This window comes from Antennarius striatus, chromosome 1 (genome assembly GCF_040054535.1).
Source record: "Antennarius striatus isolate MH-2024 chromosome 1, ASM4005453v1, whole genome shotgun sequence".
In the NCBI taxonomy this organism is placed as follows: domain Eukaryota; kingdom Metazoa; phylum Chordata; class Actinopteri; order Lophiiformes; family Antennariidae; genus Antennarius; species Antennarius striatus.
This window is the reverse complement of record NC_090776.1, coordinates 18,459,650-18,487,623: the sequence shown is the minus strand read 5'-3', so window position 1 is coordinate 18,487,623 and position 27,974 is coordinate 18,459,650. Positions and strand designations below refer to the sequence as shown.

Below are 27,974 nucleotides of genomic sequence, written 5' to 3'. Positions count from 1 at the left end.
GATGACGTTGACGCAAAACACCGGAAGTACTTTGAATTTGAACGGGGAAAAAACCCACAACACGGATACGTACTACTCATGCACGCCTAGACTTTATAGTAAGTGCCTGTTGTGTTTACGCAGTGCCAGAGGGTAAACGTATTTGCAGACATTATTTACTATTTAAAAGTGTTCCTCTTGCATGAACAAGTGACGCTGCAGCCCGGGCTGTGTGTGTGTAGAGGCTAGATGCTAACTGTGTGTAGCGGCTAGATGCTAACTGTCAAAGCGCCGCTGTGTTCTCCAAAGACAAGGACGTGAATAACCCGATGAGACACATCATTTCTGCCATGAAATCAGAGCAGTGTCAAGTCATGAAATACTGAAAATAAATGTCAAGAACACGTGAATTCACTCTTACTGTCTGTGTGGTTTGTTTCTGTAGGAATGGGTGTGAAAGGACTTCAGTCTTTTATAGAACGATGCTGTCCAGAAGCGTGTGTGACCGTACACCTGACAGACATGGCTCGACAACAGGTGCCCAGAAGCCGTCAGGAGGACGCCGCCTCACCCGGCACTACCGGTGGAGTTCTTATCAGTGTGAAGGCGTGTAGTTGGACAGTTGTGTGATCAGTGGATGATGTGTCTCCAAACCGATGACGTTCATCCTTCCTTTAACTTTACTCTTGTTTAGTAATTTGTTATTGAACTTTTTCTTTTTTTTTTTTCCAGCTGTAGCATCTCACTTTTACTCACAGATGCATGAAATCCACACAAATGACTATGATTCAATGTCTCAACCACATATTGGTGGTAGGACCATGAGTCCATCTCTTTCTCCATTTCTCTCTGGCAGTGGTAACCGCGACAGAAATGTGAAGAAATAGCCATATAGAATTAAAACATATTATAATCGGTCAGACTGATGAATGAATCTGCTGCTATACTATTTTAGACATTTTGTATGTCATGCACTGAGGTGCAGCGGTTTTTTTCTTGTTATGTCATAATAGTAATTTGTGATGGGAGCGACCAGACGTTCCCTTTACGTGGTAACTATTAATCATGCATGTGATGGTGATTGTAGAGCTCGCATACATGTTGAGATATTCAGGTAATGTATTTGCTCTGAAATGTAATGTGTCTATCTTGTCCAAGGGGTTGAGCAATTTTTGTTTTTACTTTCTTTAAGTCCCAACAATCGCTGTGGATGGTATGGCCTGTCTGCGCCACTGGTACTCATGTAAGGACTGGGTATGTGGGGGGCAGTGGAGGGAAATCATGGATGTGCTGAAGCGCTGGGTGGAGGCCTTCACCTCAGCAGGCATCAGACTGGTCTTCTTTTTTGATGGATTGGTAAAGGAGCAGAAGAGAGCGGAGTGGGTGAGAAAAGAAACTGTGATCCTGTGTTTCATGATGTGACATCTTGTATTCACACCTGTTGATGGACCATTATTCTACTGATGCCTTAGGTTATAGAGTTTATTGATAGAGTTTCTTCAGCACCATATTCCTCTGATAATACCATCATAGTGTTTAGAGCATTAAAGCAGAACGCACTAAACTTATTTTTGCCTCATCATCATGTGAAGTATGATGTATATATGACATTCTCTTCTGTCCACAGGTGAAGAGGAGACGCAGAGTGAATGGGGAGATTTGTAAAATATTTCATTACTTGAAGGCACACAGACAGCAGCCTGGTAGAGAGCTCTTTTGTCTTCCTTCTGGTCTGGCAACTTTCACATCCTTTGCTCTCAAGTTAGTATTCGAAATTACAACGCAGTGTTGCAGTAAATAATGTGCTTAATAATAGAATTCACCCCCAGGTGATGTTCTGTTATATTGCTGTTAATATGAAATAATTGTTTTTTCTGTTGTCGTGTTGATATTATTTTACTAATGAAGATTTTTTCGTTGTTATTTACAGGTCCTTGGGACAGGAGGTATTTTCCTCATTACAGGAGGCTGATTATGAGATTGCAAACTATGCCTGTCAGCACAACTGTATGGGCATTCTCGGACAGGACTCAGACTTTATTGTATATGACAGGTTTGTTCTAGTTTATTATGTTACATTATTAGATTGTTATTTTAAAAAGACACTTTTTAAATACATGACAATGAATTGCACTGCCCTTCTCAGGTAAAATGCTGAATTTGATAATCAACCAATAGATTCTGGCACTTTTTGTTGTTGCTACACATTGTTAAATATGTCTGATCTTACAGTGCATTTAATCTTTAAAGTGCTCCCTACTTGTCTGTGGCAAAGCTACAGATAGGTACCCTCACAACGGTCCTGTATGATCGACAGCGGTTCTGCAGAAACATTGGATTGACTGTTGCCCAGCTACCACTGTTGGCCTGTCTCCTTGGTAATGACGTAGTGTCAGAGGAGTGGATGCAGAACATCAGATACGAAGCTATGGCAACATACAGGTGTCTGGATATTTAGTTCAGGGTCTGCTGTTTATTAGTATTTGTTGTAATTTCTCATTTCCTTTGTTGTTGTTTGAATTTATGTATAGGAAAATGAATATAATATAATAATAACTCATTTTATTTTCCAAAGGATAGACCACCCTGCACCACACTCTGGTGCTTCTCAGGGACAGATGATTCTTGCTGTATCCCACCTTGTGAGCTCTGTGTGGGACAGGCAAGAGAGAGGGAAAGGGCATATCCCTCAGTCTCTGAATCTGTCCGGTGCTCAGAGAGAGATTCTGAAGAGGGGACTTTGCTCCTATTTGCTGCCTGGACAGGAAGCTCTTCAGCAAGGTGACATCCCCGCACTTCCCTCTACCCCTGCCTTTGAGAAATATGTTAGTCCAGAAGTATTAAAGGTATGTTTAGAGTCTCTTTTTGCAGCTTTTATTTTGACAGTACCAAATACCACAACAGCAAATCATGTTTTACTTTTTGTTTTTCCACAGGCTTGTAGAGAGAAGCATGTAGCAGTGGAGGGTTTCATGGTGTACAGTGTCTTGTGTGAGGGAGTCACTGAATGTAGTAACACTCTGGAAGATGAAGAGGACACTGAATTGATACCTCAAGCCCTTGTCTACAAACCCTGCAGACAGCTAATTTATGGCCTGTTGTTGTTGCACGGGCATGATGGTAGGACAGTAATTTGGATTGGTCACACACATTCATGTATTCAACATCTTAAATACACATGCAGACAAATACTATGGCGACACAGTTTTGAATCCTTCAGACAGTGAAGTAATGTAATTTTCTTGCGTTTTCAGGCAGCCATGCTGACTTTCCAGCTGTGAAGGAATGGTTTGTCTACCCTGGAAACCCTCTGCAGGAAGCTGACATGGTCCACCCTCTGTCAGTCAGCCTCCCATGTACAGTACTGCATCTTTAATTTTGTTCCAGTTACAGCAGATAATTTGAATTTACAAGATGAGGAGATGACGGCTTTTTGTTGATTTTTGTTGTTGTCATGATGATACTGGACCAGTGTTTCACACTGTACTGCTTAGCTTAAGTGCCTCAGATAAGTAACAGAAACTGTAATACAATGAGTCGGTTTTAATGTTTTGCCAACATTATCTATGAATGATGTTTCTTTAGTGTCACTTAATTACTGCCAAACCTATTATGGATCACTTGCCACCATAATAACTATGAGAAATTGTTATGCTTAATATATCACACATTTGTCGCATTCCATGTGTTCTTACATCTGTTGTCTGACAGTATTTTCTCGCTGTCCCAATGTATAGGTGATAATCCCAGTCTGGATTTGTTATGGTTTGGTTCTAGTCCCGAAGTTTCTGCTCTTCGTCTGACATCTTTCTTATCCATCTTTGGCTGCCTTGACTTCTCTGAGCTGTATGGAACTATTGAAGACTCCCTGTTGGCTGCTTTATGCCTGGTCACTTACACAGTCCTCCAAGTAATGTGGATATTTTTTATTTTGCTTTGATATTTTTTGTTGGTTTTGTGTCCACTTCATAACATAACTAAAGAAGGAAAGCAGACATCATTATCCACATGTACAAACATGTGTAATCTCGCAAGACATGCGTGTAAAAAACCCACGTGTAGGATTCATAAATATAATTCAGTGATTTGTTAGTTATGTTTTCATGAATTGTGAATTATATCAGTTTATCAGTCAGTACTTTTATGTAAAGAAACAATCATTAAGTTACTTGTGACTGATATAATGTTGTTTGATTTTAAATGACAATCAGTGTTTACTCTTGTTACTTAATTACCACCTGGTCCAATTCAACCGGGTCAGGTCATGTAGTCACGTTGGCTGTTGCTGAAAACATGAAAACATAGTCACCATTGGTTCATATGACTGTTTTGGTTTTGGTTGGTCAGGCTGCACGTTTGCTTCAGCCTTCAATCAATACCTTAAGCTGTTAAATGAGAGACTCCAACACAGTGAAGTCAGCTGTCATTTCAGTCAAGATAATATCAGTGTTTACGTAGCAAGGCTACACCTGGTAATTTATGTAAACAGAAGTCGAAAGAACACATTTATTTGATGACCGTTAAACACTGCTTTTGATTTGGGTTTTACCTCTGCAACATATACAACAATTATTCTCCATTTGCCAGCCTGTAATGAAGTTAAACATGACTTACTAAAGGTCTCATTTGTCATCAAATGTTTTTACACATGGTAGTCAATATCATCCACTGCGTGTCCAGTTTAGCCACTGGCCTTTGTAGCTTTAGATTTTACATCAACAAACGCTCTGATAACCATCCAGGGGCTTTGAATATCTCAACAGTCATTTCTTCAGTCATCTTGGAACAATTGGGTCCGTATTTTGGTTGTAAAGTTGACATTATAAACTTTTGTGCTTTTTGTAATCTTGTTGAAATGCCTTGTTTTCTGAGAACGCAAAGAGATTTGTGTTCTGAATTGTGCGTTTTCATTGACGTCATATGATTGAGCTTTAACACAACAGAGATCACAAGATCTGATCACCTGGATAAAGATGCATTTAACATTTCGCAGAAGCTAAACAAAAATTACCCAGCAGATTCATTTATCAACTGTGAAAGCAGTAAGTCTTAACCTCTTTAATACCCCCCTAAAATGATGTGTTTTTGGTTCATCTGAAATGTTACAGTGAGTTTTCAAAGGATGTTTCTAAAATAAATTTTCCTTGATGTCTCCTTAATGAGTAGAGTAGAGTAGAACTTTATTGATCCCTTGAGGAGGTCCCTTCAGGGAAATTTAACTTTTCCATTGCACTACACACAGCACAGTGAGCACACAAAAGCACACAGAAAGTTGTACCAACATCTAGAAAGAATAAAAATAACCCACCAAGAATACAAAAATAAAAAGGCATAAATAGTCAAAGGAAATATTTTGAATATACATATAATGAATGTATATTCAATCTATATGTTGAATAAACATATAATGTTTTGAATATACATATATTCGGACTGGTCAGTATAAAAAGAGATCCATTTAGAGACCCAAGAATCAGAAACCTCTACAGGAATCTAGCTAAGCTTAATTATTTCAAACTTCACAGCCCATGATTTTATTACATCCACCAATCAGTTGGTTTTTCAGCAGAATTATGCAAAAAAATTCTGTATAGATTTCCATGAAGCTTGTGATGGGATGGGTTTTGAACCAAAACAGAGCTCATTGAACTTTGGTGCAAAGCTGCAGTTTCTTTAATGTTATTTAACTTTGTCAGAGAATTATGCATAGATCTGGATTTGGTGGAAAATATTATCTATAATTAGGGGGGGTTGTTTTCTATCAGTGTGCAGTCTTCTCTGTGCTGCTTTAAGGGAACAAACAGGCCTGGAAACCTGCCTACTACCACCAGTGTGTAGTTGAGATGATTCAGAACAGAATTTATGTGGTGGTGGTACACACACTACTTAGCGTCATTCTGCTTCTTTTTCAACTGATCAGACAGAACTGATCTCTCCAGGAAGGAACGATCGACGGGCTCCTTTCCAGACACTTGATGATTTTTAGGTCAAGCAGTCACTTGGAGCCAATCATTAAAATAATTGAACGACCAGCAGACAGAGAGAAGAGCTGCTCTGACAGACCGTCAGAGGAGTGGACAATTAAAAGTTAAGCTGACAGGCTAACAGACAACATGACCTATTGTCAGATCATTATTGAATTCACATTCCCTTGTCACTTTCTAAACATTTACAGGGTTTACTTTGTAAACAACTGGGCAGCATTGTTTCAGAATTGAGCTTTATTCCCTTCTCTGTTGAGTTGATGCACAGAGCAGACGAAACAAACTCACCCAGACAGAAGCCACACTGGGGTGTGATTGCATTGGCTAACCATGTATTTTCTATTGTCTTCTACTGCGTGTGGGAGTGTGTGTGTATGTGTGTGTGTGTGTGTGTGTTTGTGTGTTTTTGTTTTCAGGTTCAGACGTTGTCTGAGGAGGACGCAGATGCTTACCTGAGTCAGGCTGTGTGTGTGAGACTAAAATCTCCCCAGGAGCTTCAACAGATCAAGGTCAGGAGCAAGTGTAAACACAACCTCACAAGATTTTTTTTTTTAAAGCAAATTGTTTTTCTTAAGCTTTCAGACATACATTTTGTTCCTATACCTGACAGTACTTTCTTCTTGTGTAAACACAATGTCCTCCAAAGTCTACCTTAAACAAACTTCTCTTGTGGCAAAGACCGCTCAGGAAACTGTCTCCAGTGACGTAACTGAGTCTCAAACCAACCCATTTTTTTAAAACTACAATGTGGTTAAAAATGTCACTTTTTGTAATACAGAACAGGGTTTATAAAACTAGTAAATTTACCACTAAGAATGAAAAAGGTTCAGTTTTTAAATTTTTGCGCACACAATGTAAGGGTCAGAGCATCAGTGGCGTCAACTGAGCCACGAGAATAACTTCATACACACAAATGAAAAACATGTACCGGTGTATATTTCATAAAAGTACATTTTTGTGTGAAATATGGAGGAAACACTTAAACATTATATTAAATAGTATATTTACGCAATAAACCTTGTACACAAATGAGCGTTGAATAACTTTGCTTCTTGCTGTAAATATATACGTAATTGTGTATTCATTTTTGTCTGTGTGTGTGGGGGTGTGAAATAAAAAAAAAAATTCTTTATCCTCTCACACACTCGAAGCAGAAACAAAGAGAGGAAAGAAATAGAATACGTGTGTTCAGCTGAGTGAAAATGAGTCGCACCATTTGGGTGTGTGTGTGTGTGTGTGTCTGTTTAGGAGAAAGGGTTTGTGGGTAGCTTTTGGGATGCATCAGTTTCATTTCAACATTCCTCCCCATGGGAGTGTGTGTGTGTCTGTGTGTGTGTGACAGTGCGCTGGCGACAGCAGCCTGTCTGTCTTAGCCGACGCTCACCACATGGAGCTATTTACACCAAGCACACTCCACCCCACTGGACACACACACGGACACACACACACACACACATGTTCATGTCTTTGTCTCTCTCTCTTTCTCTGTCTCTTTGTGTGTTCTCATGTTCTTCCACTTTTTACACTCAAGTACTTTTCTTTTTTTGTTTTCATGCTGTTCTTTGTGTTTTTCTCTTTGTTTCTGTGTGGTTGTGTTTTCCTTCAGGCCATTGTTAAAGAAGGTAAAGCTGTGTTTGACTGGAAGCAGGTGGCAGACAGGGCTGTCTGAGTGTGGGTCTGTAAGTGTGTGTGTGTGTGTGTGTGTGTGTGTGTGTCTGTGTGTCTGTGTGTCTGTGTGTGTTTGTGTTTGTGTGTGTGTGTGAGAGAGAGAGCATATAATCACCGTTATCAGTGTTATCTGCCAGAGGACAGGTGAGACCTGAAAGCGCACACACACACACACACACACACACACACACACACACACACACACACACACACACACTCAGGCAGAACATCTGCCTGCTGTTGTTACCGTTAGCTTGCTCCCTGCGCCTCCGTCCTCCTTTTTTATTGTCCTCTTCAAGTTTCTTCTTTCTCCTCCCTGCTGTTGCCTTTATGGTCGGTGATTTGACGTCATGTGTTATCTTTATGGAGTTACCTATCAAACTGTGGCGGTTTCATCTGAACCAGGGAGGTCATGTTTTCATCAGACATCGTTTGATTTTTCTCAAACTTAGGAGGGTTGGGCGAATGGAAGAAACCTTTAAACTGAGGCAAATGTGGATAAAAATATTTCTTGAACCACTAGAGAGGGTGTTTTTTATCTGTAGTACAGGGCATACAGCTTTAAATAATTCTATTTCTACTTTTATTTTACTCCTTGTTTCTTTTGAGATACACAATGCATCACTTTATAGTGACTGGGCCCACTCCACTGTTTAACGGTGGTCACAAGTACAACAGTACGTTGAGATATGAGGTGCTCCAAATAAGAGTTATGTAGATATAAGCCGCTGCGCTGTCCATATTTGTGTTCTACATACAAGCAAAATCAGATATGAATCGCGTTTCAGGAAACCGCTGCTTGTTGGCAGATGAACACAACATCAGCCGAGACCTCATCTCCTTCTTAAACACATGTTGGCAGATGGGTACAACATCAGCTGCTCTTGTTTTCTTTTGCAGAGTAAATACATAGTGCATGTTTCTTTTCATACTTCTTATTTTTTTTAATGTAATTTCTATATAATTATGCACAGGCAAAGAATGCATGTCTATTGGTTGATTAAAAAAAATTTTTTTTCATAATTTACAGAGGTTTGGGCTTTTTTTTACAAGGCTGGAATGCATTAAAATGATTTTAGTTTTTTTGAATGGGGGAAATATTGTTTAACTTACGAGCTCAGTCACGGAAAGAATTAAACTCGAGGTTCTACTGTGCGGACATTTTCCCCTCACCAATATTTATATTTATATTTGGCATGACATCTGTCACACCCCAAACCTTCTAAAGAAACAAGAAAGTGATTCGTTTTTGACAATGTTGAGAGTTACACTGACTCAATGAAGTCATCTTTCTGCTCCTGAGCTGGTATTTTATGTTACATAGCCAAAATAAACATGGAGTTTCAGAGGGAAGAGAATATGGAGTGTTGCCTATTGTTGCCCTGATGTTTGCACTTTACGTCACCCCTGACTCAGCATGACATACACAGTTTTTAAGGACAGGATACGAGTCCTATGGGGAAAGCATTAATGAAATGAACAGACATGATCAGGATGAAAACAGTGAACGCTGTGTACTGGATGGTGTATTTAAGGACTCATCCATACCATTCAATGGCTTCAGGACAATTGTATGTTTTTCTTCAACTCAGTAACACGATGAACTTTGCATTCAAATAAATACTAAATATTCTCCCCTTTGTCTATTTGGTCTATTTGGCTCTCCTGTCAAATACCGTATTCATCTCATTTCACCTTTACATACCTAATTAGACAGTGTCAGCAATCTGGATGATCTGAGTCAAATATAAACATCTGCTTTATGTGTCAGAGTTGAGCAAGGTTTTGCAAATTGGGGTTTGGAAATTTATCAGCTGAGATTAAAGTTTGAAAAAATGCACTGAGAACAATGACATTAGGTGTAGGATTAGGGTTAGGGTTACATTGAGGAAACAAATGGGTCTATGTGGTAGAATTATTTAAAAGTTGATAGTCATTTTTTATTGTCAGTCTCTATAAAATGCTTCATTCATGCAAATGCTGTGATAATAGGGATATGTCTAAGGTGAATGAGCCAAACTGCATGTCATTGAACAAATAACACACAGCGGAGAGAAGCTGTTACATGTGATGATGTGATTTCACATAGAGAACACAAGATTGTAACCTACGCAACCTTCATCACAATATGTTGTCAAAATTTCAAGCAAAAATTTGTAAAAAGGAGATATACATTTTTCTCCTACTCTCACTGGCTACATATTAGGTCAATTTATTGCCAGTTCTTTCACCTATTAGGGGTTGGGTGTGTGTGCAGCCAGTGTGGGTTTGTTGACTATGGGGGGGTTGCAATGTGTGTTTTATGTAACTTTGAGTTGAATGATTTTATTGTCTTGTGAAAAAATGACCTACTGAAGTGTGAGTCACTTCAGCTGTACTTGTGGTATCAGTGTCAATCCTCAAAATTAAAATGTATTTGCAACGAATGTCTTTTTTCTTCCTTTGCTTCCAGCTGCCTTTCCTCTCTAGTCGAGCGGTGCAGCTGGGTTCCCTCTATGTCCGAGGGCTGAGCCACCTGCTGTTTGCAAACTGTGCCAGCGGACGCCCGCTGCCCAATGCTGCCCTGATGCCTTGGCAAAGCTTCGATGGACGGCTGTTCCACTCAAAGTACCTGCTGGCACATAACTACACCGAGAAAACAGTGTTGCTGGACAACAATGTAAGTGGAAACTGAAGCACAAAAAGGGGATTGTGAGTGTACGGGCTGGAGAAATGGTGGAGTAAGAAAGAAAGTGACAAAGTCGTAATTCATGTACTTGCATGGTGTTAGTGTCTTTACCACGTATGAAGGGCACACTTGTTTATGTGCGATCTGAAGTCAGTTTCTGCTTGTCTTTCTTTCTAGCCGTCTTGTCTGTCATTGTTTCTCTGCCTGAAAGAAAAACTAATGGAAACCTGCAGGAAGCGAGGCAGAATCCTGCAGTCTGGAAGAAAAGCACCAGAAAGAAATCATGAAACCGAAGCAGGACTCAGTCACAGAGAAAGATACTCAGGTGAGACATGTGACTGTCCAGTGTGTCCATAGACACACTGCTCACCTACAGTCTGACTCTCTCTCTCTACATGTAAAGATGATGCCGTTCCATATAATCAGAATGTTGATCATGGTAAACAAAACTCTCAGTCATAGATCTCTATGCCTTTTAAATACTTGAGATAAAATAATTCTATAACTCAACCAAATATTGGTTTACCAACATTTTGAGACATTGAAATGTGGTAATGTTTCACATGAAATGACCATGATTTCTGGAAACATATATAAAGCAAAATGTCATAATTGTGATCACATTTTATTTTACATACACTCAAATAAAAGAACAAAGAAGTAATTTATTTTGCACAATTTGGGCATCTTCAATAAATCCTCTGTTAATGCCACATAGTCAAAAACAAACACACAGGAATGACCCTTAAACCATTATAATAAAGCATGTCTGTAATGATAATTGGAATCTAAAATAGTTTCTCTAATCACCTTTAATTTTGTGATGGTTTAGAATTTTCCATTTTCCCAAGATGTATCACTGTTTTTTCTACTCAGAAAATGAAATTTCTTTCCTAAATTTTGTCTTCTTACTTACTTTTACGTAACCTATTTATGCTACAATTTCAGTCAGGGCTCTAGAAAAGATTTTGTTTTTGTTACCATTTCACTTAAACAAAGGTCAGGGATGGGGAAAAAATACTAAATGAAGAAATATTATGGTGTTTGTAGTGCGCTGGTGGCCCAGTGGGAAAGGAGAATCCCATGTAACCACAATGTCTTCAGTGCAAATCTGACTGGGGATCTTTGTCACATCTTTCTCTCTCTCTCTTTCTCTCTGTCGCTCTCTCGTTTTAAAACTCCTTCTTTGCTCTAAATGTTCCAACACATTAACAAAATGTGTCTACTGTATTTATGGCGTCTACGTTATTTATGGCAATTTAATTAGGTTTTTGTTTGTGATCACTGCACAAAGCATCGAGGCCTCACAGGCGTCCTGTGATCTGGGCAGCAGAAGAAAATCACTCATCTTGGAAATCGAAGAAAATTCTCCTAGACAAACAAACAAAGAAGCAGAATCATAATCTGACAGTTCGTCTGTGGTTGTAGTTCTCTGGTGCCCCTCACAGTACCACATTACCCAGAGGGCCGTGCAGTAATGAGCTCCATATGTGCTGTGGCCTTCATGCATACCACAGTGTGTGTGGATGCATACACATGCATACGTGCATGCTTGGAGCTGGGACTTGCTTTGTCAGTGCACTAGTAATAGTAGGTTTCTGTTTATAGGCTGAGAGAGCTCTATTTTAAGGCACATAACAAGACTAACTGATTACAGACTTCTCTCCCCTCTTATGCTCCCCTTCCCCACAGTCATCCCTTTATTTTTCTCTCTCACTCGTTTTATTTTCTGTGTTTTGTAAATCTCTTTCAGTGAAGATCCCTCACATGTTTTTACAGGAATACCTTTTTAATATATCAGTGTGTTTGTGTGATGTTCATTCATTTGCATACATGTTAAAGAGGCCTTGTCTGTGGATTATACTTGCTATGATATGGTGTCCTGTTGGTGCCAGAGAGCCATTAATCTCGGAAGACGACTCAGCAGTAGCTTATGAAATGTGAACCTGTAGTTTCTATTGAACTCTGTGACTTGTAAACCCTCCTAGAGCGGTTCTTTGTGCGCCATGTTGGCGCAGAGTCTCTGAATTGCGCCAAACTGTCTGCTTTTTGCCCAAGTCAACCCTTGTGGGTCTCATGAGGATGCTTCTGGTTTTATAGATGGAGGGCTATATACTCTTTGTACCTCAGTGTTTCGTTTCTGCCAGACACAGACACCAATCATTACTACAGAATTGTGGGGATATGGAGTGTGTGTGTGTGTGAGTGTGTGTGTTGGAGAGAGCGGGACAGAGAGTATGTGTGTGCGTGAGAGCGGTGGTGGCGCTATGTGGTATCATTGAGGGCCTGGTTTGGTTTTTGTTTGGAATCAAGCCTGATGTTTAGTCTCCTCAGCAAATATCTCCTCTGCCTGACTGTCTTTGAAATTACGCTTCATCAGGGAATTCAGTAAAATTGCCCTCCTTGTGTCACTCCAGGTTAATTTCTGCTCAAGAAAAGAAAACGATAAGGCAATAGAAACAATGGATTTTCAAATTGTCACAGAGTAAATGTTACTCTGGCTCAGAGTGTTTCACCGCCTCTCGCTCCTCCACCTCCTGTGTGTTCATTCTCATGAATTTGAGTGTGATTCAGGAACAGCATATTTTTCTTCCATCCTGTTCTTATCTATTTGTCACCATCAACTTGTTTCTAAATCTCATGCTGACATATTTCCAGAACACCTCAGTGGTAGGCCATGAAAATTATGGCCTGCCAGACATAACAAGTTTTCATTACATGTTTTCCTGCACTTTCTTTCACACTCGATGAGTGGATTGTTTGCAGCCTGCAGCTTTTTCTTTCTAAAAGTTATTAACATTGTTAATTGATTGATTTTAAGTATTTTGTAAATGGTTTGAATTAGCTTTATTTACTGAAGTTTCCAAATTAAAAATGTCTCACTACCATATATGAATACAAGGATTTTTTAAAGAGAAACAACAAAAAGAAGTAGAATGAAGGTCTGATTCACTTGATTCAGAAACAGTAAACAAAGTCAGATGATTAAATATCCGCTACTTTTATTTATGTATTTATTTATGGCATAACTTTTCATTCAGTTTGGAATTATTGCTCATTTTAGTTTTTGTGGTCCTTTGAATATTATTTATATTTTAATTTTTTTTAGTTTCTGATCAGGCACCAGGTGACGGTGAGAGGTGGAGTGAAATGGAAGAGACACCAAGAGGCCATCGACGTGGAGGAGGACAGAGAGAGAGATGGGAGGCAGGGCGAGATCGAAGGGAATTCAGAGACAGACGGGAAGGAGGAGGAAGAATGAGAGGAAGTCAGTGTTTTCACTCTCAACCTCATTTCTATAATGATGGAGGACCTCCGCACTGTCCTCCATAACAATCCAGAAGTCAGTCACATTATAATAGAGGAAGATACCGACTGGCACCAAGGTAATGTCAGTATGGAGCAAAAATATCTTCTCCTTGATTGTGAATTCTGTTCTGCATACCTAACAATATCGTGTTTCCTTGTCCTCTCTCTTCTCAGATGGTCGCAGCCTCCTCCACCCGGAACATAACGAGTTTGAACACAGAGGAGTGAAAAGGAGGTTTAAGAAGGAAGATTTGATAAGTTTGGAGGACGGGGAAGACGTGGTGAAAGAATGAAAGGAATCACATTTCTCTGAACAAACGGATTAGGAAATTACCTGTCAGGAATGTTTGTCTAAAGGATGCAGTAGGAAGAGAAATGGAGATCAAGAGGAGACAGAATGGAGGGATTAGGATTTAATCTGCTATTTTAACTTCACTTTGTCATCTCCGAATAATCCTGTAAAGGTACTTTAAAGTGAATCATTTAAAACCACTTCCTTTATTGTGAGGAAAATGAACAGTGTATGTGTGCATTCGCCAAACGAGAGTGGTTCAGAAATGAGCTACTTCAAACACGGACTGAGAAGTGGATTAATGGCTGATCCGTTAGTCTGTTTTTCCTTCTTAGCCGGTACACTTAAAGGGCAAAGATCCCAAAAACTATGTAAATCCAGTGGCAAAATCCTTTTAATGGCCAAGACAAACAGGAAGGTTACATCAGATATCAGCTGAAATAGGAAATTTTTACACCTCTCTAAAACAATACCATCTGTGACATGTCCAAAGCAAATTACGTCAACTACAGTTTCTGCACTGTTGATTATTATTGAGTCACATGCATTTTTAATTAGTTAAAATAGGGAAGTGCTGAATATGGTGATACTCAGAGATGTGGATGAGAACTCGACTGGTTGACGAACACGTACATGAGACAGTAATTTTAGTTGGGGTTCATAAATACGTTGTGTAGTTGGACTGAGTGTACAGAAAGGCAGGAGAAGTAAGGGTGGGGCTCATAACACGCGTACATGACTTGGGTCTACATAATTGAAGTAACAGGAGGTGGGATGTTTTCTATGGTGAAGAGGAAGCAAAGGATGGAAGTTTAAAGGGAGAGGAAGAGGGGGAAAACAATGTGAAGGAGAGAATAAGTAAATATTGAGGGGAGGGAAATGTGATGGAGGAGTGTGCAATGAATGAGGAGGAAGACTAAGAATAAAGGAAACAAAACAAAACAGGATTAGAAGGGAGAGAGTGGAGAAAAGGGGGGAGGTGAATTTACGTAGATGAGAGGAAAAGGGTAAGAGAGGAGCAGTCTTGCTTCAACCACAGGAAACCCCATTGACTGCCCGACATATCAGCTTCCTGTGTGTGTGTGTGTGTGTGTGTGTGTGTGTGTGTTTTGTGGAGGTCTGGGTGTGGTCCCTCCAGCTGCAAGGAGACAAACAGTCAAACCCCACTCTGAGGCCTCCTTCCTGGCATTGGCCTCTTCGGTGGCCGTCTGCTTTATGTTGCCTTCCATTCTCTGTGGTACCTAAATTCTCAGATGTTTTCATCCTGAGAGTCATCAAACAGTCGATTTGTGTAACTCAGTTGGAACAAGGGGTTTTTATTCAAACCACTGCGTCCAGCGGTGGCCACAACGGGTAGCACTTACATGTGACCACAAAACCACTGCAACAAATTTTATCAAAGGAGAAAAGTCATTTTGGGGATGTTTGGTCTGTCCGTGTACCTCTGGACAGGTGTGACAGGACAGTGCTGTAGAGTTTTAGAGTCAAATGTGTTTTGTACAGCGGTGTAATGACGGAAGCTTTGCTTCATTTACATGAAACTGAGTCACTAACTGTTTTCCTCCAGGTCTAAACTGCAGCCATGTTCTTTATTGGAGCTGATGATGGAGACGGTTTCTAATGGCATGTCAAGTTCTACAGAATTACATCGGATTGAGCTTGTTTAAGTGGAAAGCCACTATGGTAATGTCCACGGGCATAATTCAGACTTTATGCTATGATGTCACAGGCTGACAAACAGTCACTGAACAGCCAATCAGATAGCCTGAAATAGAGTGAAGCCAAATGCATTAAAACCACAGCTGGGAGCACAGAATTCTTTTACAATTTTTTTTTTTTTCCCGAATTTTGGTTTTGGAGATCCCAAACTCGAGGAATGAGAGCATGTGTTTCACTTCACTGTTAATCCAGACACCACTGTACAAATTGTCATGTTACCATGCCAACACAAGTGATCATTCTATGCATTGTAGTGTTATCAATGTTACAATGCTGACCTCTACATTTAGCTGAAATGACCACCCAGTCTAAGTATAGCCTCACATAGATGTTAGCTTTATTGTTGACTTTCTGCTGCCTTATTTGCTCAGATTCAGAACAGTGTATAATTACAGTATTTAGGGGGGGGGGGGTATGAGGAGACTTGAATTTACCTAAACCACAAACAACACTGTGTGCAAAACTTGAGCACCCTGCCACTAAACAAGCTGTTAAAGATGGTAATTGTTATTATTACATGGTAAATAACATATTGGCGTGAATGAAAAGACAACCTCAAATTAAACATTTACCACATAAAAATCCTTCCAGCTGGTCTTTTCTCTTGCTTATATCCAGTGTGTGCTTCTAGCTTGCAGAGGAAACCCTATTGAGAAATAATCGTGAATTGCACAATGTGCTGCTGTTGCACACACACGCATGGATGAAGGTTTGGTGTGTGTGTGTGTGTGTGTGTGTGTGTCGGTGCGTGCATGCCTGCGTATGAACAAAGAATCCTGGCGGCAGAAACTTCTCTGGTATTTTGTTGTTGTTTTAGTTGATTTTACAGTGGCACGCACCAAAGTGACAGCTGTCCAAAAATACACAGAGCCATAGTGACCAAATATAACCCGTCTATATTTACAGCAGTCTATAAATATAAGCTCTTTTCTTTAGCTGGGGACAACACACACAATCCCAGACTGCTCTTTCTTCCCATCCCAGCATACTCAGAACTCCAGCCTGATGGACTGGGTGAAGAGAGCAACAGCACTTAGTGACGAGTCCTAAATCAATTTGAGAATCTGTAACAAGATCCGGTAACGGTCATTCATAAACGCTCTCCGTCTAATCTGACTGAGGTGGATCTGCGTTGCAAAGAAAAGAAATTTAATTCCTTAGATTTACAAAGCTGGTAGAGACATACCCGAAAAGACTAGCAGCTGCAATTGAAGCAAGAGAGTTGTTTGTATAAAATATTTATGAATCACGTATAATTTGTGGGGCTTTCAAATAACATAAACTTACAATAAAATATAGTATACTTATTGTATGTGGTAGTAACGTGATAAAATGTTGAAACATGTAAGGGGTATGAACACTTTTGCAAGCCACTGAATAGCATTCAAAATCCTTATCAACAGAAATCAATTTAACTTAAAATTGAAAATTTGAATTTCCCCGTGTGTGACCTAATAAAGAAATATCTTAAATGAATAATCTGAATAATAATAATAATTAAATAATAATCACATGTACATTGACTTTGCAGCATAAGTAGTTCAAGCCCCCTGGATGTAATCAGAGCTTTTGTCGGAGTAAAGCTGAAGCTACAGAGGCCAGTGTGTGAAGAGGGTCCCCAGTGGGACATCCTGCTGCCATCACCAACAACATGACCTCCATGACTGCTTTCTGCCAGTTTAATAGCGACAAATATACTTCATAGTTTGAGCCCAAGTCTCAGGGCCAGTAACCCCCCAAAAAATTACATTATATATAATACTTTGATTAATATGAATTTCATTAATAGTTTCTTTGTTATTTCTTTAAAAGATATCAATGATATAGATATATTCTTATTGATATTCACAGTGCCAAAACATGTTTTTTCTCACAGGAGTCAGAGTGCAATGTGATCTCTCATTTTGAGAGGTAAATATTTATGTCTTTGACATCACAGTGTTAAAACAGGTGAATGGCTGAATTCATTAATAGCTTAGATGTGTTTTAATGTATTTCCTTTGGTACATTATGAAGTTTTCCTTTACAACCAAAAATCAAAGGTGTGAAGTCCTCACAGGTGCTTATGTTTCCAGTGATCAGAATTCTCTTGTTACTCCCTCCCTTCTCCTCCAATCACTTCCCTCTCCTCTCTCATCCTCCTTTATTTGTCTCTCCCATCCCTCCCTCACTCTTTTGCCTTTCGTCCATCTCCATCTCTCACCCTGCCCAAGCCCCTGCCCTCCTCCTCTTCTCCTTCTCTGTTCTTGAATGAATGCTCCCTGACTAGTGGAACATATGCTGCTGGTTGTTCAATACCCTCCCTCTGAGTCGGAGCGCATCCATGTGTGTGTGTGTGTGTGTGTGTGTGTGTGTGTGTGTGTGTGTGTGTGTGTGTGTGTGTGTGTGTGTGTGTGTGTGTTCACTGAAACATATGCCTCCTGTTGCACATCGGCCATCTGTTCCTTGAATGGACTGATGGAGTGCTGCTGTAACCATGGCAATAGGCCATTCAGTCAAATAGCCTGTCAAAAAAACCCTCTCTCTCTCTCTCTCTCTCTCTCTCTGTGTGTGTGTGTGTGTGTGTGTGTGTGTGTGTGTGTGTGTGTGTGTGTGTGTGTGTGTGCGCGCGTGTGTTTGGATGTGTTTATGTTTAGGAATTGACTGGCAGACTGAAAGAATTCCCACATGTTGATGAAACGAGGTTGACCCTCCGAGGCAACCTGCTCCTACGTTATCCCATTTCCACTTTAATCACTGCATTCACACACATTTTTCTAATGTTGTAGCTGACTGAGGACATTGCCTCTAGACCATCTGGCCAATCTAAAACAAACAGGATAAAAACATGAAACTCTAATAGCTTGAAAAGATTGAAACATAGCAACAGTTCTTAAGGTTCGAAGGAGACAAAATGCACATTTGCAAAATTCTGAAAATGATATTAAATTCTTATATTAAAGTCAATTTCAATTTGAACTCTATTACAAAGGTATTTATTTTTCATTGTTGGACAGATTGTTCTAAAAGCCTTGAACAGATTTTAATTAAATCTTTTGGAGACAAAGGGTGAGGGACCCAGACACATTTTTGGCAGTCACTGAAACCGAGTGGTCTTAATGAAAATGTGTTTTGTTTGTCATGCCCATTCTATTTCTGTGAAATATTCCTTCTATAGCCGTTATAAAAACTGTGTTTTCACTTTTTTTTATTTTTTTTGTCTTTTTTTGATAGGGACTGAATTACTATATCTAAAATAAATTCTGAAGACTTCAATTTAGTTATTCTTTACTATAATCACTGTATCTGTCATGGTAACTGTTCTGTCTGACATTTGAGTCTTTTTGGATCCATATAAAGACCCTTAACTACAACACTGTATACTATTGAAATTAAGAATGATTATACTTTAAATTCATTTGTTAATCAAGGGAAACAGACATGCATACAAGCAGACATGGAAACACACACACACACACACACACACACACACACACACACACACACACACACACACACACACACACACCAACAGTGGAAATTAATATTCAGTTTCAACTGTCTCTAACCACTTGTCTATTCATTTGTACCCTCAGTCAGACCATTCAGCAGCCCCACCTACCCGCTACACACACACACACACACACACACACACACACACACACACACACACACACACACACACACACACACACACACACACCCTGCTCCACCCAGCGCAGTGGTCTGCTGACCATATGTCAGCCCATCTCCTCTGAGGCACTTCTCCAGGGACCCCCACCTTTTTAATACATGAATGCAGGGTGGGGGCTCTGCAGTCTGTCTGATCTCAAGGAATGTGTCATGGAGGGGCATCGCAAACAGGTGAATTAGCAAATGAATAGTTGTTTCTGAGCTGGGAACACCATCACCTCAGTGTGTTGTGTTGCCTTTACTTGTAGGACAGCACACGTTAAAATGCCAAACTTCAAACTAGCACCAAAAGCGTTCAACAAAGCGTTCTGCTACTCTACCGAGTGTTTGGACAAAAGTCCAACGACCCAATTAACAACCCGAGGGCAGCTGGAGAGCGCCCCATTTACACACTTACCACGCCGACGTCATAAACTGTCCTGCGCTGCCACTGACCTGTTTGACATTTCTCACCTGACACTTGACTGAAGGGATTTGTGTTTGTGAGAAACGTAATGCCAAGCCAACAAGACGCACAGAAGTGTAGGCTGGATTTATGGCGTCACCATAGTAGCATCTGTGAAACAATGAAATTCTGGACCCAAAACTTCTGGATAAGCTTCAAAAGCTAATCAGCTGCTCCTCTCCCCAGGGCTCACATTTCAACAGAATTACATTCAAATGTGTTCAAATCAGTTTGAGTTATACTCCTTACAAACAATCACACACACACACATACACACACACACACGCACACACAAAATAAATACAAGCAATTGCATTACCTTCTCCAACTTCTGGCTACGTATTGCCACAAAATGGAAAAATCTCTCCTGGGAAAATGACTACTGACTGATGATCCAATCAGGTCCTTGGCACGACTTTTATCTGCTGTCACGTCTCAATTACAGACTCAATAAATGTCATACTCACACGTTCCTCTGTTTCGTTGGTGGCTGCTACTCCGCGTTAAAATGAAAGAGCTTTGGCTGGCCTTGCAATGTCAGCCCTACTAGTAACACCACATCAAAAACTTGGCTTATTCATATATTGAAGGATTTGAAAACAGTTTAGACTAGTCCTTGAACAAATGTGTGTTCTTGCTAGCCGTGTTCTGATTCTACCAGAATCAAAAGGCAAGGTGAAACCAGCAACGCTGTAGAGACATGGTCTTTGCCCACGTTGTCCACCACATGAAGACAAATCAACTTCTCTCCAGTAACGAGATATATAAAAGGGCAAACTGACATGAGGTTAAAGTTATCAATTACTGTTTAAACCCAATGAGAATTGTAAACAAATATCCATCAAATCAACCACCACATACCTACCCAGTCTCGTCAGCAGTTTAAATATTTTCCTGTGAAATTCACAAGTAAAATAGATGTTTTTAATGTGAAACTGTGGAGACCACCGGGCCCCTCTGGCTTGATTGGCTGCAGGCTTTTCTGACATTGATTTCATGAAACCTGAACATAAACTAAGGACTTTGGGTTTCGGTATGTTGTTATCCTGACATCCATGTGTGGGTCTGCTCATAAAAGTCCAGCAGTCCTCAATCTGCTCCTAAGTAATCCATGATATGGACACAGATTTCTTTGGAAGGTGGACTCATAGCCACAGTTTGATTTTGTGTAAAGTTATGTGTCAGTGCTGTGGCTTTGAACATTTTCTGAAATTGTAGTTTTGGTTCCTTCACACATCCAGATTCCAGACAAGTTGGTTTTAAAAATGGAAGCCTACAAATTTTACTGAAGACATTTTACTTTATGTTCAAGTTAGTATTGGACTCATCTATGTGCATCCTAAAAAACAGACAAGCAATTGTTCACTTCCAGAATTATTAAATAATGGGGCTTTTTGTCCATGTTCACCCTACAGCCATGCTCAAAAGGAGCCTGTAAGCATAATAATTACTGCTATTTGTCTCAAAACATTCAAAGGATTTTTTTCTTTTGCAATTTCTGTTATAATTTTTTTCAACATTTTTCAATGTCATGTAGAAAATAAATGGACCCAAACTGAGGTGGTTCATGCACGTGAGAAGATTGTCTTTTCTTCAATACATGTGGACGGAGAGGCTAACCCAGAGGAGCTTCTCCCATCTGGCCTGATGAATGTGGCTAAAGAGAAGGCCATCTGGGCTACCTAAGGTGACCTGCTGAAACTCAGATCGGAACAGCAAGACCACACACAGTGGATGCAAACATGAACAAATTCCGATGAATGAGTCCAGAGGAATGGCTCAGAATATTTCTGTCTGCCTTCAACACTGAGGGTAAATTTATCGTGGCGAAGTGGTTAGCGCTGTCGCCGTACAACAAGGGTGTTCCGGGTTAGCGTCCCACTCTGTGTGGAGTTTGCATGTTCTCCCTGTGTCTGCATGGGTTCTCTCTTGGTTCTTCGGCGTCCTCCCACCTCCAAAATCATTTGCTTCAGGTTAACTGGCCGTTCCAAATTGACCTTAGGAGTGAGAGTGTGTGCTTGTGTGTGTGTGTGTGTGTGTGTTTGTATGTGGCTGGCGTCGCGCCCGGAGTTTCCCCCGCCTCACGCCTTCAGTCAGCTGGGATAGACTCCCCACGCGCCGCCACAGCAGATGAAGCGGTTGAAAGTGGATGGATGGATGGACTAAAGCCCAACTTCAAACATGTCTCTAAACCGTCACAATGATGCAGGGAAAGACTTTTAAGGCATAAAATCAGTGTAAAGACATCATAAGGACTTTTTCCGGGTAGTCCTCCCTCTTTCTACATTAAGTTTGGGTGTAACTGGAGAGTCCTCCTGTTTTGGCAGAATAGATTCATTCCATGTTGTGGTGTTTTGTGTTTGAGCCCAAATTATAATCATGGTTGAATGTCAACCACCTAAATTGTTCCCCATGTTGTTGGGCTCTCACCACTGTCTCCATGATCAGATGTGCCTTAAATATATAGTTAACTTTTTATAACTAATGCCTTTTTTATTAGTGGCAATGCCCTTTAGTTCTTGTTGATAATATCCATGTTGTGTCACCAGACAATTATTATCCTGATTTATAAGATTTACATCATTTTACAACAGAGAAAAAAAATGAATAGGTGTGAGTCTTTTGCCTGTTCTGAGGATACGTGTCTGTGTGTGTTGGAGGATGGAGAATCGAATGGAGCGGCAGCGAAATGTCTGCAGCTTCCTTCAGCTTATGTGTGTGATTGTAATTCACTTCTTACACACACTTTTGTTGTGTTTGCTTGACGTCAGGATTGACAATTTTTCCCGCTCCTCTCCTTCTCCTCTCCTCTCTGTATTTCCCTATCCCCTCCGTTCTAGTCTGTATCCCCCCCCATCTCTGTTTGATTTTCCAGGGTGTGACCGCCTAATCCACCGACTCAGCTCGTTCCAGCTGCCTCCTCTCATGGTCTCCTGCTGCTAATCATCTCATCAGGTCTGGTTTCTTCAGTATAGAATCCCTGGCCCTGTAGCTGTCTCCCAGTTACGAACTGGGTCCAGGTATATATTTGTAAATGTTAAACTTAATAACATATTAACAAATTACAATAAACATAAAATGATCAAATGAACCATTTCACATACTCATTTACTTATTGTTCCATGACCTACACAGCGCGCATTGGTTTATTAGCATTATTATCTAATTATATATTATCTAATTTATAATTACATATATTAAAATTAGAAATTTTGTGATGTTAATATTTAGAATTTTAATACAGACTGCTTGGCATTGCTCAGTGAGCTACAGCTAATGTTTGAACTTTCCTTTTTTTCAGATTTAGCAACTAGACTTTGTCTTTAGCAGTTCTATGTGATTTTGGATGATAGATGATAATGAATACATTATATAGCTTTGCGATATTGCTCAATGACAACTGAACCACAGAAACTGTACAGCATTACTGACCACATCATGGTTGACCAAGACATCTGTATTTACTATGTAAGAATGCAATCTGTAGCTTCTTGCAACTACAGTACGTGTGTTTTTGAGATTGTTTTTGACTCTTAAACCCTCAGACCACTTTCCATTGTTTATTTCTCTCATCTTTTCTTGAGCTCCTTATTTCTTATTTGAAGTATTTGCTCTGCATCGTTATCAAGCTTGTCTGAGTGGAGTTTCTGGGACAACCATGGAATGCTAAGAACTGTCCCTCCTCACCACAACTATAAATGTAGGAAGTTTGTTCTGTGTAGTGCAGAGGTTTAGATCATTTAATCTCCACTGGGGTCAACATAAGAATGTCACTGACTATACCTGTCTGTTTCTTTTTGGTTGAACATCAGTAAAAACGCATCAATCTTGAGTGCAGGTTCTATTAAGAACATTCCTGAACGCAGACATCTGATTCGACAACAACAAATACAGTGCGCCCTCGTTCCTCGCCCCCTACAGTGCGCCCTCGTTCCTCGCCCCCTACAGTGCGCCCTCGTTCCTCCGGTATCACATGACTGCCTACCAAAAATCCACGATGAGGTCAAGTCGCGAGTGTTGATGCGCGAATGCGTGAGGGCACATTGTACATTCATGTGCCTCTGTTACAGTCATGTGACTTGATAGAAAACCTTTTAAACGTTGTATTGATCATAGCTGATTGGTCCTCCTGGCAGTGACACTTTTGTGTGTGGAGGTCACATGTTCTCCTGTCGCTCCTTGGGTTCTCTTGTGGTTCTCCAACTTCCTCCCACCACCAAACCTTTAGGTGATGAAGTGACCGTAGGGGAGTGAGAATGGATGTTTGTTTTTCTATGTGTGGCCTTGTATCAAACTGGCTTCCCTGTTCACCAGTTCTACAAATACATATATATTAACACTGGAATCTTAAAATCAAATTTAAAATACCAGATAATTGTTCAGTAGACGTAGCATCATTTTAATTTTCCTACATCTGTCTATTGGCTTAGTGATTTCTGATAGAAAACGTCTGAATTGGGTGTCCTGAAATATTGCCACCCTGTAAATCCTGACTGTTCAAAGAAAACTTTTGCATACAGTATCTCCAAAACTCAACATCCCATAACATTAACTGTTCCCCTGTGGTAGAGCAGATGTCCTGTAGACAGATCGCCCCAACCATCGGTGGTTCGAATCCCGCTCCCGCCAGGACATCCTTGGAGGGAGTGTGAGCTGACGGTGGGAGGTGTCAGCTCACCTCCCAGCCACTGCCGAGGTGCCCTTGAGCAAGGCGCCGTCCCCCCTACAAGCTGCTCAATTGGGGCGCGTTCCTGAAGCCGCTGCCCGTCACTCTGCCTCCCTATGTGTGTACTAACTACTAACTGCATGCTTACAGGCCCCCCTGTGTGCTGTGTTTCACGGGGCTTGTGTATACACTGATTGTCATAAACTAACACAAAGAACATGTAAAAATACCTGAGTGACTGTGTCATTTGTAATGTGTAATTACAACTATGTCATTTGTAATGTGTAATTACAACTATGTCATTTCCCTGTGGGGATTAATAAAGTGTACTTCTTCTTCTCTCAATCGAAACAAATAACAAACAAGGCAGTCGGCGACTGCAACATCCCGCGACTTTAAGGGTAGGTCAGGGTCAAAGTTTGAGGGGAGGTCAAAGTTATGCACTAGCTTTGACCATAGATCAAAGCTAGTGCAAAGAACTGTCTGTAGATCAAAGCATGAGCTTTGATTTACCTATGCAGGTTGTGAATTGAACTCAGTACTCACACTGGCCTTCTCCCCCGTCTTTCTATCCAGTTCCTGACTGTACAAAAGTTGACATTTGACCTTCACCTAGTTTTCTCAAGGTCTAGATCATCATTTCATTTTCATCCCCTTTGCTGCCCGAGTAATGTGCTTTTTGTTTCATCTTTCTATCTGCAACGGTTGCAAAGATATGTGGTGAACAAACGAACGAACGGACGAACACACAAACACTGACAATAACAATACATCACCGCTCTGAAGCGGGATGTAATAAAAAGAAAGCATGACTGCATCGTTCTTATTCTTATCCTTATTCTCCTTTCGGCTTTCCCCTTCAGCGAATCAGTTGCCTCCATCTAACCCAGTCTTCTGCATCCTCTTCTCTCACACAGCTACCTTCATGCATTATCATTCAAGTTGAGTGATTAATAACATATTTCCTATCAGCCAATCCCTTCAGTAAACCCAGATAGCAATTTAAGCCGCGTTTCCCTCAGTTTGAATTATATATAACTGTTGCTGGTATGTTCTATACTAAAGTGAGTAATACACAGTATGTGTAGGTTCTTTGATGATGAATGCAGCAGTGCACATGGCATTAATTTTACTGCAGATTTTCCTGTAAACACAATCATCAGTTGCATGCTCAGGCTGTCCCCCCCCCCCTCTGCTGGGAACTACCATGCTTGTTCCACTTCTTCATGACATTCCTGTGTTAATACATGAATCATGACACTTTGACTTGGTGGGTCTCTTTGTTCCTTTCCTGCACTTTCTTTCCCATCTTTCTTTCTCACTTGTTTCGCTTTAACCCTTTGCAGATGACTTTGTGTTGGGACTTCCTCTGAAGTACTGATGGGTCACATGCATGACGACCAGGTTAACCAACAGGCAGGTTTGGTAGGTGGGGACATGAGGTCATGGTCAAAGGTCGGGATAACAGGGAAATCCCACAGCTCATTGCGGGGACACCCGTCCGCCTGTAGGATAATAACTCCAGAAAAGTGCTTTGATCTTCAACAGGTGACAAAGAGCTGTCTGCTGCTGACTCCTCTTTAACTAAGACGTACAGTATTTTCTACTCTAGACACAGCATGTGACCATTTTCCATCCTGTTTGCATCATGCTCAAAATGGTGGTTTTCTTCCCTGACTTTATCCTGAGGCTGGCCGGAAACGTTCAGGAGCAGAGTTATTTTAGCTTTGTGGGGCTATCGCTTGGGAATTGACAAAAATATTAGTAATATTAGTAGTAATATTAGTATTAGTGTAAAATATTTGCACTGCTTGAAGGATTTTTAAACCAGGATTATTAGAGTTAGCTGTAGTCATCATCCAGGCCTGAGCTTTGGTTAGCTGTACTGTACACAACCAATAGGGTCACCTCTCAGCTCTGGGGTATCTGAATGACCTTATATGGCAACAGTTTGCTGAAATCTAAAAAAGGTTTTTCCTTCATTGGATGTTTTCAAAACCATTTTGGTACACATGAATGCACAACAATGGTTGAAAACACTGCAATATGCATGCCAAGCAAGTAGTTGATGGCGTAACCTTTAAAAATCAATACCGCAAAATAAACATTGGGGGAGGTAGAGAAAATCTACAATGGAAGGTTGTGAATAAACCCAACAGAGTCTGTAGCACAGGCAGAAAAACAAACGGTCCGACCTTTGTGTTGCTGTTGATTTATCCTGTGTTCTGTCCATGTGTATGTATTAGGCTGCCGTCATCATCCTCAGAGGAATCGTCATCGTTTTCAGGGAAAATATGCGTTTCCCATTGATTATTGTAGAATCATCCACACAAAAAAAAAGTTTAGTATTTTAAGGTAAAACCATTGTCTTATGAAAGGCCCCAAGTCTGAGAAATCTACGATTTGCATTCCCCGTCCCCTTTTATGGGTTATAACGCATGTCTGAGTAAGAAGGGGCAACAGTCTTTTGGCAATGTTATTTCTGTTGCCAACCAGAACAACTAGGTTGTGAATTTAACTCAGTTCTCAAGTCAATCAAAAAGAGCACGAGTGAAAATGCACCAAGAAAAAAAAAAAGGGAAAATAGTAGTTAAACTGCCCTGTAAAAGCCTGTCTCTTTGTGGTGGCGTCTCCCTCTGTGTAAATCATAGTCATGGCTGTAAATGCTGGACTGGAAACTCTTTGATGAGAGTGAAACCTAGGAGAGCAGTCAGACTGCTCATACGTTCATCAACACCAATAGCTCACTCATCTGGGATATCTGCAGACAAACAGGGATTGTTCAACTTACAAACAGCCTCTCAGAACCAACTGTGTTCATATGTTGAGGACTACCGGTACCTGTATTCTAATCAATGAAGTGGTCGTGTGAGCATGTTCAGTTGGGCTTTAGTGTGTTACTGCTAAAGCCCAACTTGCTTGAATACTAGTACACACAAATACACGTACACATTCACACACACTTATGCACACACACCAAACACACTACTCTTTAAGGGCCAACAGTATTCCAACCTGAACATATGTTACAGTTTGTCCGTTTCTTTAGCATCCGAATACTTTGTTTGTTCGCTGCTCTGCTTGAGAACGTAGAAACGAAGTAAGAATACGAAATAAGACTTTAGAACTAAGAGTAAAGAGCAAACAAAAAACATTTAAACTGTAAAAATGTCACCCGTCTTGAAAAAGATGGCAGCAGTTTCAGCCAAACAAACAAGAAACAATATTTAATTACTGTACTGTTTTTGGTTTATACTGCAGACTGTGCAGCTTATTAAAACCCCTCCGAAGTAAATTTTCTTCGCTAAATTTTTGGTGCTGATTCTGAACTGTCAGCCGCTGCCCTGTCTAGCACGCTGCAGTGTTTTCAATCATTTTTGTGGCTTTGTCTGAACATATGCCTGTTTCCAAGACACTATTGTGTGAACGCTAACATTTTAAGAATGTGAAGGGGAATTTTTCCATTTCTGGCAACAATGTTGTTCACAGGGTTTAAGGGTTTAAAGATAATTTAATTTAAATTTCATCTGCATAATTAAACAAAAACTGCCAGTGGAAGTCGTTTACACATG

At 40.4% G+C, this 27,974-nt stretch overlaps 1 protein-coding gene across 5 annotated transcripts; it reads left to right on the top strand.

Annotated features, from left to right (window-relative positions):
- The first annotated feature begins 25 nt into the window (after positions 1-25).
- On the top strand, positions 26-16,189 carry fam120b (family with sequence similarity 120 member B). Of its 5 annotated transcripts, none has more exons than XM_068318591.1 (15): positions 26-98; positions 425-585; positions 1,172-1,362; positions 1,607-1,740; positions 1,910-2,032; positions 2,230-2,421; positions 2,555-2,825; positions 2,916-3,099; positions 3,234-3,335; positions 3,717-3,889; positions 6,380-6,472; positions 10,084-10,290; positions 10,477-10,624; positions 13,409-13,685; positions 13,783-16,189. In XM_068318591.1, exons 2-14 carry the CDS (start codon positions 462-464, stop codon positions 13,630-13,632), a joined length of 2,166 nt encoding a protein of 721 aa, XP_068174692.1. In that variant the 5' UTR covers positions 26-98; positions 425-461; the 3' UTR covers positions 13,633-13,685; positions 13,783-16,189. The 5 variants fall into 5 exon arrangements, with proteins under 5 accessions (XP_068174692.1, XP_068174682.1, XP_068174723.1 ...); XM_068318581.1 differs by having other exon boundaries at positions 32-98; positions 425-562; XM_068318601.1 differs by having other exon boundaries at positions 43-98; positions 425-516.
- The last annotated feature ends 11,785 nt before the right edge of the window (positions 16,190-27,974 follow it).

What these genes read in the sequence shown, in the direction of transcription:
- fam120b (XM_068318581.1), top strand. Translation starts at nt 427, where the DNA reads ATGGGTGTGAAAGGACTTCAGTCTTTTATAGAACGATGCTGTCCAGAA. An exon ending in TCTGTCAGTCAGCCTCCCAT is followed by an intron (nt 3,336 to 3,716) that starts GTACAGTACTGC and finishes CCCAATGTATAG; the next exon opens with GTGATAATCCCAGTCTGGAT. An exon ending in AGGAGCTTCAACAGATCAAG is followed by an intron (nt 6,473 to 10,083) that starts GTCAGGAGCAAG and finishes CTTTGCTTCCAG; the next exon opens with CTGCCTTTCCTCTCTAGTCG.